Source organism: Tursiops truncatus, chromosome 19, assembly GCF_011762595.2.
Source record: "Tursiops truncatus isolate mTurTru1 chromosome 19, mTurTru1.mat.Y, whole genome shotgun sequence".
Taxonomy (NCBI): domain Eukaryota; kingdom Metazoa; phylum Chordata; class Mammalia; order Artiodactyla; family Delphinidae; genus Tursiops; species Tursiops truncatus.
The window spans coordinates 56,278,414-56,295,159 of record NC_047052.1 but is presented as its reverse complement, the minus strand read 5'-3'; the positions used below and the strand labels follow the sequence as shown (position 1 = coordinate 56,295,159).

Genomic DNA, 16,746 nt, shown 5'->3' with positions numbered 1-16,746 from the left:
ATGTGGAAAGCACATAAATGGTCTTCAGTTGAGGATTCGTTAAATAAATGTAAGGTGTAATTTAGGTACTTGCCACCTTTGGACTTCTTTTACCAATAAGGGATAGAGAGATTCAAGCCATACTTGGGAATACATTTTAGCATGATAATAATTATGCGTGAAAGGGGTTGACCCTGAAAGAAGATGTCTGGAAACAACATCCCTTAAGGAGTAGTTGAAAGATCTTTGCATCTATTTTTTATAGAGGAGAAGTGTGTGCAATTCCACTAGTGTGTGTGACCCCTATATCCGATCGCTTATATTTATGTGTGTGTGTTATAGATTACCCAAAAAGTGAAGCTAATTTCCCACCCTTTCTTGCATCCACCTGTCTTGCAACATTTCCATTTTCCCACTCCTTGAATCTGGACTGTACCTGTAGTTTGCTTTGGCCAATAGAATGCTGTGAACATGGAAATGCATCCACGTGGAGCCTGGGACTCAAGTGGTGTTGCAGACTCTGCTCACACTCTTGGAACCCCACCCAGCTGCCATGTGGACAGGCTCGGGCTAGCCTGTTGGAGCAGAAATGAGCCATCATAGGTGAGGCCACCTTAAATGAGCCAGTCCCCAGTCAGCCCGTAGCTGACCAGTGATGCATGAGTGGGCCCAGAAAGACCAGAAGAACTGCTTAGCTGAACCCAGCCCACGGCTAACGAACTAAACCACAGCTGTTGTTTATAGCCTCTGTATTAGTTGCTAGGGCTGCTGTAACAAAGTACCATGAACTGGGGGGGCTTAGGAAAGAGAAATGTATTGCCTCACGGTTCTGGAGGATGGAATTCTGAAACCAAGATATCAGCAAAGTTGGGTCTTGTGGGAAGATCAGTTCCAGGCTTCTCTCCTTCCCTTGTGGATGGCCTGTGTCGCTTTACATCATCTTCCTTCTATGCCTACATGGCTCTGTATCCAAATTTCCCCTTTTTATAAGGACACCAGTCCTATGGGATTAGGACCCACCCTAATGACCTAATTTTAACTTGATTTCCTCCGTAAAGTCCCTACCCCCAAATAACATTCTGAGATACTGAGGGTTAGGACTTCAAAATATCATTGGCGGGAGAAGATGGGAGGGAGACACAATTCAGCTCATAACAGGTAAATATAACTTTATAAAGAAAACTATTTTAAAAATCACATTTATCACTTATATGTGGAATCTTTAAAAAAAAAATGACACAAATGGGAACTTCCCAGCGGTCCAGTGGTTAGGACTCAGCACTTTCACTGCTGGGGCTCACGTTCAATCCCTGGTCGGGGGGCTAAGATCCCACAAGCCACATGGTGGCATGTCCAAAAAAAAAAAAACCACAAATGAACTTATTTACAAAACAGGAACAGACTCACAGACATAGAAAACAAACTTATGGTTACCAAAGGGGAAAGGGGAGGAAGGGATAAATTAGGAATTTGGGATTAGCAGATACAAACTACTATGTATAAAATAGACAAACAACAAGGTCCTACTGTATGGCACAGGGAACTATATTCAATACATTGTAATAAACTATAATGGAAAAGAATCTGAAAAAGAATATATATATTCAGTTTTATATATACATATGCAAATATATTTATATATAAATATATGTATATATAACTGAATCACACCAGAAACTAACACAAACTTGTAAATCAACTATACTTCAATAAAAAATAAAAACAAAAATATTTAAAGGAAAAGAACCTTGAGCTGTTTCCATCGTCCATTCTTTGAGGAAAATGTCCCCTCTCATGATTCCAGCAAGGACAGACAAGTATCCATAAACCCTTAAGAGTGAAGATACTATTGAGTTGGCCAAAAGGTTGGTTCGGTTTTAAGTAAAAATAAAAGACACATTTTTCATTTTTCCCATGAACTTTACTGAAAAATATATTCATTAACTGAACAAACTTTTTGGCCAACCCAATTTATATCACTGGAGTAAAATCACCACTATTTTTCATTCAAGAAAAAATATTTTTTCTTGGTATAAATTGAACTATTTCTGCTTTTCCTTGGTAAAATCATACTTGGTGTTGTTGTCTATCCAAAATGAGGCTAATGTTAGTTAAAAACCACCATGGACTTCTGCTTCTGGCCAAGTTGGAGTAACAGGGACCAGATTTTCCCTCCCTTATGAAACAACCATAAAAGGGGCAAAACATAAAACATAGTGCTTTTTAAGACAGTGCACATCAGGCCACAAAGGACAGTGGGATATGGGAAATGAATGAAGGGAGCCCTACCATTTCCCTGGCTTACTATCTTAAGAGCGTTTCTAGGTCACAGTGCAGGGGGAGGAATCCAGGCAGAGCCCTGTAGACCCCCTGAGTTGAAGAGATGGAGCTGAGAATCCAGGAAAACCAACGTGGCCTGAGTTCCTAGGAAAAGGTACTGAAGCGAATAGGGCCACCCGGAAATCTGCAGAGGGTCCCCCTTGAACGCTTAGCAGAACCAAGATTCAAGGCCAGGGAAAGAACTTCCCAAAAGGGTTAAGGAAACAGTGTTCAGTACTCACACCAGGCAGGCACACGTAGTATCATAAATGCAGACTATTCCAGCTTTCTTTTTCTTTTTGGCCGCGCGGCATGGCATGCGGGATCTTAGTCCCACCACCAAGGATCAAACCCCGGGGCCCCAGCAGTGAAAGCGCTGAGTCCTAACCACTGGACAGCCAGGAAATTCCCTCTTCCAGCTTTAAAAGATATAAAGCACAGCAGCGATTGCCTCGCACATTCAGGAAGTGTTCTTAGCATGGCCCACAAGAACCTGAATTACCCGGCCTACACTTCAGCCTCATCTCTGGGCCCTGCCTCTGTCTCAGTCAGTTTATTACCAATAAACTGCTATGTAACAAATCGACCCTCCACTCAGTGGCTTGCTCCTGGCTTACTCCTGTTGAAGCCCGGAATCACTGTATGAGAAGTTCTACTACTCTCGGTCCACTGTGCTGTGAGGAGGCCCAAGCGAGCCACATGGAGGTGTCTGGCCAGTCCCAACACCCACTGCATGGAGAAGAGCCAGGCCCCAGATGTATGGACAAACTGAGCCAACCCAGCCATCCCTGGCTCCCTGGCCACCCCGATAAAGTCCCACTGTGGGGCAGAGATGGAGCCCTCCCTCTGTGCCCTGCTTGAATTGCTACTAATAGAACGTTTTTTCCTAATAACCACAGAATAATGAAATGAGCATAATAAAATGTTTTTCTTCATAATACTTCCACATCATATACTTGAATAGAAAGGTCCTTTCCTGTATTTGAGTAATCCCTGCCTTTTTTTAAAAAGGGGGGGGGGAAGCTTTTTAGTAAAAAAAAACCCCAAAAACCTTCAGCCTTCTGAGCTCCCTACATGGTTTATGAGGAAAGTGTAAGAGGCGTTTTTTATTTTTATTAAAAAAAATTAATTAATTAATTTTTGGCTGCACTGGGTCTTCGTTGCTGTGCACGGGCTTTCTCTAGTTGTGGTGAGTGGGGACTACTCTTCATTGCGGTGCGTGGGCTTCACGGTGGCTTCTCTTGCTGCGGAGCCCGGGCTCTAGGCACGTGGGCTTCAGTAGTTATGGCACGTGGGCTCAGTAGTTGTGGCTCACGGGCTCTAGAGCACAGGCTCAGTAGTTGTGACACATGGGCTTAGTTGCTCCACGGCACATGGGATCTTCCCAGACCAGGGCTCGAACCTGTGTCCCCTGCAGTGGCAGGCAGATTCTTAACCACTGCACCCCCAGGGAAGTTCCCTGATGTTTTTTAACTATTCAAATGTAAAACTAAACCAGAAAAAAATTTTAAAACCTTGGTGGCTTAAAACAAAAATCCTTTCTTCTCATGCTTACAGGTCTGTGGATTGGCTGGGAGGCTCTGCTCCATGAGTCCCAGGCTTGGAGGGGCAGTGGGCGTGTTCTTACCATGCAAGGCCAGAAGCTTCCAGAAGGATGAGAGGAAACCCACAATGCCTCTGGACATCTACACATAAAACAAAAACTTGAAAGGTAAAGAAAGCATGTTTCCAGTGGAGTGAGGGAATGGGGGGAGGCGTAAAATTGGGGTATAGGATTGAGATACAAATTACTATGTATAAAATAAATAAGCTACAAAGACATATTGTACAACATAGGGAATATAACCAGTATTTTATAATAACTATAAATGGTGTATAACCTTTAAAAATTTGAATCATTATGCTGTACACCTGAAACTCATATAATATTGTACATCAACTATACCTCAATTAAAAACAATAAAAAGCAGGTGTCATGGTTTAACGGGCAGCCTTGGGAGTATGTAAAATAATATAGTATCTCACAATCTGTAGCATGTTGATTCTGGTGACATACATACGTCTTCCCATTGTATATTCACACGTTTCTCTGCTTTCCCAACTATCTAGAAATGAGCTTGTGCCCATTTCTCTAATGGCCGAAGGAAGTTTCTCTGCTTTCCCAACTGTCTAAAAATGAGCTTGTGCCCGTTTCTCTAATGGCCGAAGGAAGGATTTATGAAGGCTAATCCTATGAAGGGAATAATTTAGGAAGCCTAACTCTATGGAGAAGCACTTTACAAAAACAGCAGGCCAGGGCTTCCCTGGTGGCGCAGTGGTTAAGAGTCCGCCTGCCGATGCAGGGGACTCGGGTTCGTGCCCTGGTCTGGGAGGATCCCGCATGCCGCGGAGCGGCTGGGCCCGTGTGCCATGGACGCTGAGCCTGCACGTCTGGAGCCTGTGCTCCGCAACGGGAGAGGCCACAGCAGTGAGAGGCCCGCGTACCGAAAAAAAACACAAAAAAACAGCAGGCCAATAGTGACTCTTATGTCGAGTTCTGTACTATAATCGTTTGCCCACGTCAATGGGTTTATCACCTTTTTCCCTCTGGTCTAGAATTACATCATATCTCTGAGACAAATGATTTCCATGGCTTAAGGGTGAACTGTGGGTTGCAAACTCCAGCTCAAGCCCTTTCTGTGCTGTGTGGCCTGGGGTGACTCACTTAGCCTCTCTGATCCTAAGAGTCTTTTTTACCCTCACCTGTGGACTCCGCCCCCTCCTTGAGGAAGAAGAGTCCCGCCCCCATATTACTGGCCCCGCCCACCAGGGCGCCCAGGTCGTGGTGAGCGGAGCTCGCGTAGACACGCCCAAGCCCCGCCCCCAGCCGCCCTGCCCTCCTCGGGCTCCCGGAGCCGCTGAGATTCATCATCCCACTGTGTGCGGTCGCACGTCCTTCTGGGACTTGTAGTTTCCGTACACCGGCGCTGCGGGCCCGAGTCACTGTGCAGGCGCAGCGCGGCACCTTCTGGGAGTTGTAGTTCTTGACGGACCCGAGCGAGCCGCAACTCTCCCAGTGCGCACGCGCAGTCCGGGCCGGCCTGGCGCTTGGGCTAGTTTGTGGTGGCTGATACCTTGATCTGTGTGGCCCGCACGTCCGCGCCACCGCTGGACGAGGGGTCACCGGGGCTCCGCGTGGGCCGGATAGGCCAGAGACAGTGGAGAAACTGACCCAAACCCGCCAGGCTCGGCGGGAGCCGCCCAAGGCCTTCAGAGATGGTCCTGGAGGCGAGGGCGCCGCGGTGCGGATGCGCGATTGTGTGTACGCTTGTCCCCTGTGTGTGTGTGTGTGTGTGTGTGTGTGTGTGTGACGGTATGATCCCAACTCCAGCGGCGTGTTCCTGTGCGTGTGAGGCCTGCCCTGCGTGCCACTCCAGAACTTTGTGCCGGTGCGGGCGTGTAGCTATGTGTGTCACTGTGCGTGTAGGCCCGCCTGTCCCATCTGTGCATGAGACTTCATGTGAGTCCGTCCCCAAGTGTCACCACATGTTTGCACGTGCCTGACCCTAGCGGCCTGTGCCTGTGAATTTGAGCATTTGGGGACCTCTGCGTATCTGTGACTTTGGGCATGTGTGGAACTTGTTCTCCTAGGTGGGTGTGAGGTGTATAATTCCACACTTCCTGGCTGTGCAACTGCGTAGGGTGGCTGGGTGGGTGTGCCTGCCAGCATGGAGCTGGATGGTCAGGGTGTGCCTGAGTGGAGGGCTGTGCACAGGATATTGATGAGAGACACTGCGAGGGTGGGGGTGCTGCGTGTGTGTGTGTGTGTGTGTGTGTGTGTGTGTGTGTGTGTGTGTCTGTTTGCGCGTGGGGGAGACCCTGCAAACCTGCGGCTCTGGATATGTGCGGAGCTCTGCCCACCGCATGACTCTGTGTGTGACTAGGAGTGCCACTGTGGGTGGTGACCCAGGCCAGGCCTCCCGTTGAGCAGGGCGGCATGTGGGACTTTGTTGTGTGTGTACCCATGTGTGCATGGGCAGGCGTGACCGCAGACGCACTTGGAGTTGAGTGGGTGTGCGAGACTGCCTGCCTCCTTGTGTATGGGAAGGACTGTGCCACAGCATATGGCTGACTGTGTAAGGGCATCTGAGGGCCAAGGCAGGGGGTGGTATAACAGCCCCCCCCCCCCCGCCGTGTGGTTGCATGCAACTCCATGTGTGTGTCTGTGTGTGATGTGACATGTGTCTGCCTCTGAGCATGTCTCTGTCTCCCTTTTGGTTGCTTGCTTGTGCACCTGACTGGCCCAGGTGTACCCCACCCTGAATCCACTTACCTTCCCCACGTGCACACAGAGGAAACACCCTGCGTTCTTGCTTCACCCACCCACCTGCGCCTGCCCCAGCATCTTCCTTCAGGGGTCCCTGTTTCTTTTCCTCACAGATGCTGACTGGACCCACTGAGGCATGTGTGGCCACGGCAGGAGCCACAGCGTGAGTGACATGGACAGGACCTGATGCTCCCAAACCCACGAGGTGGGTACCACTGCCTGCTCTGGGGACCCAGTCAGGCCCCACTCAAGCCTGAGGGTTGCCTGTGGGGGTGGCACCAGAACTGGGACTGGCCCCATTTGGCTCCCACCAGCAAAGTTCTCACCTCTGCAGAAAGACCCTGCATGGTCTGGCCCTCACCCTGCCATATCTAATCTCCCCTGCTCTCCGCCTAGGTCACTCTTCTCCAGCGCCCCCCAACCCTGCCCAGCCCCTTAACTGTTCCTCCATCACCTCCATCATGGTCCTGCCTTAGGACCTTTGCACTTGCTGGGCTCACGGCCCAGAATCCTCGCTCCATAACTTCCTCCAAGTCTTGGCTCATTGAGCCCTGCGCTGGGGGACAAGCATTCCAGGTAGGTGGAACGGCCAGTGCAAAGGCCCTGTGGCAGGAGCATGCCTGGAGTGTTTGTGGAACAGGGAGGAGGGCTCTGGCTGGAGCAGGGCAAGCCCAGAGCAGGTGAGGGTGTTGTAGAGGCTGAGGTCAGGGAGATGCTGTGCAGGCCATGGAGAGGAGTGTGGCATTTATGGAGCCATTAGTGGTTTTTTAAAAAGTATTTATTTATTCGGCTGCTCAGGGTCTTAGTTGCGACGTGCGGGATCTTTAGTTGCGGCATGTGGGATGTTAGTTCCCCAACCAGGGATCGAATCCGGGCCCCCTGCATTGGGATCTTGGTGTCTTAGCCACTGGACCACCAGGGAAGTCCTGCCATTAGTGATTTTAATTGGGAGAGAGAGGAAGAGGAAAAGCTCTGGAGCTGGGCAGCCCAGGTGTGGGTCCTGGTATTGCCACTTCTGGGAGCCTCACTGAGGAATAAAAGAGCTTAAAGGGTGATGGGCACATAGGTCTGTGTTCAACAGGTGCTGGTTATTTTGGCCACTATAATAATACACCCGAGTTGGCTTCAGAGTGGCCGGGACCAGTGCCTCTTAGATGTTCCTGTGCCCACAAACCACCCGGGGCTCTTATCAGAAGGCAGATTCCAAGTTACCAGGCCTGGGGAGAGGCCTGAGCGCTGCACTTGTCCCGGGCAATGCTGATGCTGCTGGGCCTTGGGCTAGGGTGGAGCGGTGTTGATTTCAGAGTGGAAATCAGGATCTCTGTGTTGATGGCGGTCGTGCTCTGTGTGCTAGTTAAGATGAAATGTCTCCTCCTGGTCCGGACATGTGGCCCACCCACCTGTGAAAACTTTCACTGGCTTCCTCTACCTGCTGTGCGTGTACACCTTCCTGTACACCTGCTCGCCGCCACCTGTAGCTCGTCTTTGCTGGGGTTGGGGTGGGGAGCACCAGGGGGATGAGGGGAGCTCAGAGCCTTCTGAGGGAGGCTCAGGCTCAGCCTGTGAGTGTGACTTTACACACAGCAGGGAGCAAGCTGGAAGCTGGTTGCGGCTGGGGGGAGACGGACACAGGGCCTCTGGACCCACATGAGCAGGGTCTTTCAGGGAGGGGTGTGCTGCTGGTGATACCAGGAGAAACTCATCACCCCTAGGATGGCCCCCACTTGGCCCACCCACCCCAGGGGGCTGAACCCAAAGCAGGTCACTGACTGCTCTCCACACGTGCACATAGTCACAGGCACCAGGGATTAGGACTTCAGTACATCTTTTGCATGGACGCAATTGAACCCATAACAGCAGGGTTTAGAAACAGTTTTGGTTGTCACACCTGGGGGCATCCAGTGAGTAGAGGTCAGGGACGCTGCTCAACATCCTACAAGGCACAGGATGGTCCCGCAACAAAGCATGATGTGACCCACACTGTCAGTAGACAGACCCTGCACTGATCCTTTTCCAGCCCGGGACAGGTGACAAACCTGTTTGGTTTTTTGTTGTCATTCTTTTTTCTTTCTTTCCTTCTTTCCTCCTCTTCCTTCCCTCCCTTCCCTCCCTCCCTCTTTCCCTCCCTCCCTCTCTTTCTTTCTCATCCAGTAACGAAGATGTGAAATCGAGGCAGCAGCTCACAAAGCCGGGATGGAAGGACTCTTGACGGTTGCCGTCCAGCAAGACTCTGAGTTGGAAGAAACCCCGAAACACGAAGGTCATTTCAGGGATGGCCGGGAGAACCAGGAGGTCCACGAGGAAGACCCCACTGAGGACTGCATCCCAGAGCTTGATGAATGCACCAGAACCCCCAGGACCAGATCGAGCCCCACAACTACCCAGGCTGACTGCAGGCCCCAGAGGCGCGGTGCACCAAGAAAGAACCCAAACCAGAAGAACACAGACGCCAGCGCAGAGGAGGAGGAGGAACGAGGTGGTGGAACCAGAAAGCCGTGGAAGTGTCAGGACTGTGGAAAGGCCTTCAGCTACTGCTCGGCCTTCACCCTGCACCAAAGAACCCACACGGGGGAGAAGCCGTTCTCCTGCCCCAACTGCAGCAAGGCCTTTAGCCAGAGCGTGCACCTGATGCTGCACCGGCAGACACACACGGGCGAGCGGCCCTACACATGCGGTGAGTGCGGCAAGGCCTTTAGCCAGGGCTCCTACCTGGCGGCGCACCGGCGCACACACACGGGCCAGCGGCCACACAGCTGTGCGGACTGTGGCAAGGCTTTCATGCGCCCCACGCACCTGGCGCAGCACCGGCGTGTGCACACAGGCGAGCGGCCCTTTGCATGTGGCCAGTGTGCCAAGGCCTTTCGCAACCGCTCCTCCCTGCTGGAGCACCAGCGCATCCACATGGGCGAGAAGCCATTCGTGTGTGCACAGTGCGACAAGGCCTTCCGCTTCTCCTCGGCGCTCATCCGCCACCAGCGCACGCACACTGCCGAGCGGCCCTACGCCTGTGGCCAGTGTGCCAAGGCCTTCACGCAGATCACGCACCTGGTGCAGCACCGTCGCGTGCACACGGGCGAGAAGCCCTACACGTGCCCCGAGTGCGGTGCGCCCTTCAGCCAGAGCGCCTCGCTGGCCGAGCACTGGCGCATCCACACGGGCGAGAAGCCGTACACGTGCACGCAGTGCGGCAAGGCCTTCACGCAGGTGTCGCACCTGAGCCAGCACCGGCGCATGCACACTGGAGAGCGGCCCTACGCCTGCCGGGACTGCGGCCGCGCCTTCAGCAACCGCTCGCACCTGGTGCAGCACCACCTCGTGCACACGGGGGTGCGGCCCTACAAGTGCCTGGAGTGCGGCACCACCTTCAGCCACGTGTCCTCCCTAATTGAGCACCAGAAGGTCCACACCGGAGAGAAGCCCTACTGGTGCAGGGACTGCGGCCATGCCTTCAGCCAGGGCTCATCGCTGACGCTGCACCGGCGCACACACACCGGCGAGCGGCCCGACGCGTGCCCTGAGTGCGGCAAGGCCTTCAGCAACCGCTCCTACCTGATCCAGCACCACATCGTGCACACTGGGGAGAAGCCGTACGAGTGCAGCGGCTGTGGCAAGGCCTTCGGCTTCTCCTCCGCCCTCATTCGACACCAGAGGACACACGCTGACGAGAAGATGGGGGACACCTTTGCCCAGTTGCCACACCTGACTCAACACCTGAGCTCTGACCAGGAGGAGGAGCCTGTTGACGGGGGTGGTCCTGCAGAAACCGTGGTGGACCAGCCCAAGAATGAGGGCTGAGGGCTGCCAGGGCCTCCTATAGGCAGGCACCCTGCTGAGCCTTTTATACCTTGTGCTCGGGCTCTCAGCACTAGCGGGTAGATACCCTACCATCCCCACGTTGCCAATGAGGAAACCAAGGCTCTGGGAGGCTCCGTGGGGTGCCCGAGATCACACAGGAAGGATGTCACAGGGTCAGGACTGGACCTCGCATCTATCAGACTCACCTCCACCACCTCCCTGGTTCAAAATTCTAATTGTGACCCATGAAAGTAGACCCGAAGATATATCTGTGGGTCTCTGGTCGGCCTTTTGATCATTTTATGACTGAGTAGACATTTGGTCCACACATTTAAATAAAAGGTTCAGTTCCTTTGGTGCAGTTGGCATGGTAACAGGGAGCAGGGTCTTAAGAATAAATGTGGGGACTTCCTGGTGGTGCAGTGGTTAAGAATCCGCCTGCCAATGTCGGGGACATGGGTTCGAGCCCTGGTCCAGGAAGACCCCACATGCCGCAGAGCAACTAAGCCCATGCACCACAGCTACTGAGCCTGCACTCTAGAGCCCGTGAGCCACAACTACTGAAGCCTGTGCACCTACAGCCCGTGCTCTGCAACAAGAGAAGCCACCGCAATGAGAAGCCCACACACCACAACGAAGAGTAGCCCCTGCTCGCCGCAAGTAGGGAAAGCCCACATGCAGCAATGAAGACCCCATGCAGCCATAAGTAAATAAATAAATAAATTTATAAACGAATAAATGTGGATCCCTAGGACTGAAACAGTGCTTCCAAAATTAGAGAAAAATGAGCAGAGAACTCCAGGGCAGGGAAAGTTGTTTTAGAAGGAAGCACCTCTCCCCTGACAGACCTGTGGAGGGTGATTTTTAGAGTGGACCCCAGTCTTTTTTTCAGTATGAGGAAACACCTCCCCTTTCCAGATGTTTTCCCCCAACTCAAAGTCCTGACTTTCATTGTTGTCTCTGTTAGCTCTTGCCAAGTAACAAGTCGCCCAGAATGTCCATTTAGTGTTTCCCATGCAGGGTGGTGCTGGAGGTCTGGACCAGTTTCATTCGATGTTGGGAAGGGGAGGGCCCACCATACCAGCCTCTTTCTCTGACCTCTGGGAGTGTGGGAACGTGTAAGCACCAGCGATTGGCCACAGAGTGGAGGCGGGACTGAAATCAGAGCTGATCCTCAGCGGCTGTCCACACCTTGGATTTACATTACTGCCACCACCTTTGTAAACTCAGTGCCTGCAGGACAGCCAAGTGGACTGCAGGTGTTCCCACAGTTGGGATAGTCTGGCATTAGCAGCTGTGTGGCTGGCCTGGAGTCTGGGCTGCTTCCGCTGCAGTCCCGATACCTGACTTCAGTGGATCAGTGTCTACAAATCTGTGCTTGTAGTTTTGTGAACACAGCACCTGAGGGACATCTGGGCTGATTTCTTGCCTTCCCGCAGTGGAAGCAGGGCCGAGGGCAGTGCCAACAACAGTGTGCTTTGTGAGCCCACACGACAGGTGACAAGTGACACCACAGCGTGCTGCCTGATGGGCAGCTCCAATTGAGGAATACTCACTGACTCCTCTCCCATCCCACCCCCCTCACACCACAGCTTAGAAATGGGTCTGGGGGCCTCTACTCCAACAACTAGGGAGCATGCCCTTACCCCAACAGGGCAGTGAAAACCACAGATCAAAGAGGAGGCCCCACTCACTATCCAGGGCAGGCTCTGGTCACCGCAACACCAGTCACACCCCCTATCAAGCAGATAATGGCCAGCACACACTGAGGAAAGACGCAGCAGGCATCCATACTAAAAGCAGCCCTCGCACCAAAAGTACTAAAACCACACAGGCTACACAAGGACATTCCATATAAAAATAGCCCTTGGGAGTTCCCTGGTGGTCTGGTGGTTAGGATTTGGTGCTTTCATTGCCATGGCCCACGTTCAGTCCCTGGTCAGAGAACTGAGATCCCGCAAGACATGCAGCATGTTTAGCCAACATAAAAACAAACAAACAAAAAAGCCTTCTAAGACCACAGTAGATAACTGTTCCTCCTAAACCCATAGGGTAAGAGAAATATAAGTAAAATGAAGAAGCAGAGGCATCACTCCAGATTAAAAGATCAAGAGAATTCCCCTGAAAGAACAAACAATGAAACAGACCTCCTCAGTCTAATAGACACTGAATTTAAAAAAGGAGATAATGAAAATACTGAAGGAATTAAGAAGAGATATTGATAGAAATGCAGATTACTGTAAAAAGAAACTAGAAGCTATAGAAGGAACCAAGAAAAATTTAAAAATTCATTTGGTGAGATGAAAGATGAGCTACAGACAATAAATAGCAGATTGAATTTGGAAAAGAATGAATAAGTGATCTGGAAGATAGAATAATGGAAATCTCCCAATCAGAACAGCAGACAGAAAGCCAAATGAAGAAAAAAAAAAGAAGAAAGCAATATAAGAGACCTATGGGATAATGTAAAGCATGCCAATATATGCAAAATAGGGATACCAGAAGGAGAAGAAAGAGAAAAGAGGATTGAAAATGTATTTGAAGAAATTATGGCTGAAAATTTCCCAAACCTAAAGAAGGAAAGAGATATCCAGGTACAGGAAGCACAGAGGGTCCCAAACAAGATGAACCCAAACAGACCTACACCAAAACATATCATAATTAAAATGGCAAAAGTTAAAGAGGGGATTGTAAAGGCAGCAAAAGAAAAACAAAGTTAATTACAAGGGAACCCCCATAAGGCTATCAGGTAATTTCTCTACAGAAACATTGCAGGTTAGAAGGGAGTGGCAAGATACATTCAAAGTCCTGAAAGGGAAAAATCTGCAACCTAGGATACTCTACCCAGCAAGATTATTTAGAAGAAGAATAGAATAGAAGAAGAGATAAAGAAATTCTCAGATAAGCAAAAAGTAAAAGAATACAGCAATAGTAAAACCTAGCCCAAAGGAAATACTGAAAGGCCTTCTCTAAATAGAAAAGCAGCAAGACTCTATAGGAAAGAGAAAATCACAACTGGAAAGTAAATCACTTAAATAAGCCAGTGCACAGATTTTTTAAAAATCAAAAAAATTTTCTGCAAAATTTTCTGTGAAAGTGCTGATAACCACAATGAATGGCAGAAGGATAAACATGCAGATGTAAAAGAGGACATCAAAATCATACAATGTGGGGGAGGAGAGTAAGAAAATGTAGTGGGTTTATTTTTTTTCAGAATGTTTTTCAGCTTATATGACTACCAGTCCAAGCAAGTAGATATAGGAAGATGTTAACATACTTGAAAAACAGGGTAACCACAAATCAAAAAACATACAATAGATTCATGAAAACCAAAAAGAAGAGAACACAAGCATAATACAAAAGAAAATCATCAAACCACAAAAGGAAAAACAAAAAGAAAGGAACAAGAAGAAATACAAAATCAATGGGAAAACAAGGTTTAAAATGGCAATAAGTACATATCTATCAACAATTACCTTAAATGACAAGGGACTAAATGCTCCAATAAAAAGACATAGAGTGGCAGGTTGGATTAAAAAAAACCAAAAAAGCCTACAATATACTGCCTACAAGAGATCCACTTTGGGGCAAAGGACACACATAGATTGAAAGTGAGGGGATGGAAAAAGATATTTCATGCAAATGGAAATGACAAGAAAGCAGGGGTCACAATACTCATATCAAACAAAACAGAGGCTATAAACAGGAAAGATAAAGAAGGACACTATATAACAATAAAAGAAGAGGATATTACACTTGTCAACATATATGCACCAATATAGGAGCACCCAAATGCATGAAATAAATACTAACAGACATAAAGGTGGAAATCAATGGGACTACAACACCCCACTCACATCAATGGACAGATCTTCCAGACAGAAAATCAATAAGGCAACAGAGATCCTAAATGATACAATAGAACAGTTAGACTTAATTGATATTTTCAGGACATTACATCCAAAAGAAGCCAGAATACACATTCTTTTCAAGTGCACATGGAAAATTCTCTAAGATTGATTATATACTAGGGCATAAAACAAGCCTCAACAAATTTAAAAGAGTATAGAAATTATTTCAAGCATCTTTTCTGACCACAAGAGCATGAAACTAGAAATCAACCACAGGAAAAAAAAATGAGAAAAACAACAATTACATGGAGAATAAACAACATGCTACTAAAAAACCAATGGTTCAAGGAGGAAATCAAAGAGGAAATTAAAAAATACCTTGAGACAAATGACAATGAAAACAATCATACAAAATCTATGGGAAGCAGCAAAAGCAGTTCTTAGAGGGAAGTTCATAGTGATACAGGCCTTCTTCAAGAAATAGGAAAAATCTCAAACAAACTAACCTACCACCTAAAAGAATTAGAAAAAGAAGAATAAACAAAATCTAAAGTCAGCAGAAGGAATGAAATAATAAAGATCAGAGAGGAAATAAAATAGAGATTTTTAAAAGTAATAGAAAAAAATCAATAAAACAAAGAGCTGGTTCTTTGAAAGGGTAAAAAAAACTGACAAACCTTTGGCCAGGCTCACCAAGAAGAAAAGAGAGAGGACCCAAATAAACAAAATAAGAAATGAAAGAGGAGAAATAGCAACTGATACCACAGAAATGCAATAAAAAAAGAGAATACTATGAACAATTATATGCCAACAAATTGGACAACCTAGAAGAAATGGACAAGTTTTTAGAAACATACAGTGTACCAAAACTGAATCAAAAAGAAATAGATAATTTGAACAGAGCAATCACTAGAAATAAAATAGAATCTGTAATTTAAAAAAAAAAAGACTTCCTACAAACAAAAGTTCAGGACCAGATGGCTTCACAGGTGAATTCTACCAAACATACAAAGAAGAACTTATATACTAATCCTTTTTAAACTCTTCCAAAAGATTGAAGAGGAGGGAACACTCCCAAAGACATTCTATGAATCCAGCATCACCCGGATACCAAAACCAGACAAAGACACCACCAAAAAAAGAAAATTACAGTCCAATATCTTTGATGAATGTAGATGGGAAAATTCTCAACAAAATATTAGCAAACTGAATCCAACAACACATAAAAAAGTTTGTACACCACAACCAAGTTGGATTCATCCCAGGGTCACAAGGATGGTTCAACATACACAAATCAATCAATGTGATATACCACATCAACAAAAGAAAAGAAAAAAACCACATGATCATCTCAATAGATGCAGAAAAGGTATTTGATAAAATTCAACATCCAGTCATGATAAAAAGTTATGAAAGTGGGTATAGAGGGAACATATCTCAACATAATAAAAGCTGTTTATGACAAACCCACAGGCAAGATAATACTCAATGATGAAAAGCTGAAAGCCTTCCTACTAAAATCTGGAATCTAACACAACATTGTAAATCAAGTATTTACAAGTATACTTCAATAAAACAAATAAATAAAATAAATAAATAAAATTTATTTTATTAAAATAAATCAATAATAAATCAATAAAATAAATTAAAAAGCTCTGAACGACTCTGACAAGACCAGCCCTAAACATGTAAATGAATAAAAGCATCAGCTAACTCAGATAATGATGAACGTTATGAAGGGGATTTTAAAAGGTATGGGGAAGTCATTCTGCATTTTACATGAGTTAATTTGAATTTTATGCTAACTAAAATAGCCTGTTTGTGGCCTGTCAAACATGCATTGTACATCTGCTTTAATTATTGAAGAAAAGGGCACACTAACCAGAAGTAAAGAATGTGTTAAAAAGAAAGGTTAAATGCCTCCCTTCCTGGGATGCCAATGCTGGTCCTCCCTCAATAAGACTCCCTTCCCAGGTGCCAAGGCCATACTGACTCTCTGTATACTCGCTGTATACGCGCTGGTCTGTTTTTGTTTAGTTTGGTTTTGGTTTTGAAACCTTGAAGAAATGTACCTCTGACTTATTTAATGTTCTTTGCTCTGACAGTATATAACACTGTGCTGAAAACCATGCTTCTCCGGAGAAATTTCTCAGAATAATCTGGGAGGCTGTCTTCTGGACTATAGTCCTCAGTTTGGCGCAAATAAAACTCTTTTCTATTTTTATTATATATTTATTGATTATTTTCATTGACAAGGGGTTGGTGGCATTTGCGGGGCTGCGCAGCCCTCTACCAGGAGATGAGAGGCTAATGACAAAAAGGAGCCAGCCCAGGGGAAAGTTTGGGGGAAGACTGCTCATTCCTGCTGGTCCCTGAAGCCTGGCATTTGGAGGATGGGTGTGGGAGGTGGGGGAGGCCCCTGTATCAGCAGAGGGGACCCACCTGAGGTGAAAGGTGGGATGCAGACCGGACACACGAAGACACGCTGTGCTCACA

The 16,746-nt window shown here is 47.7% G+C and overlaps 1 protein-coding gene across 1 annotated transcript; it reads left to right on the top strand.

Moving 5' to 3' along the window:
* The first annotated feature begins 5,374 nt into the window (after window positions 1–5,374).
* ZNF835 (zinc finger protein 835) lies at window positions 5,375–11,281 on the top strand. The gene is given in 4 exon segments (XM_019928838.3): window positions 5,375–5,579; window positions 6,718–6,809; window positions 8,756–10,270; window positions 10,273–11,281. Coding segments are annotated over 2 exon segments (1,527 nt in total). The 5' UTR covers window positions 5,375–5,579; window positions 6,718–6,809; window positions 8,756–8,797; the 3' UTR covers window positions 10,327–11,281.
* Window positions 11,282–16,746: the final 5,465 nt, after the last annotated feature.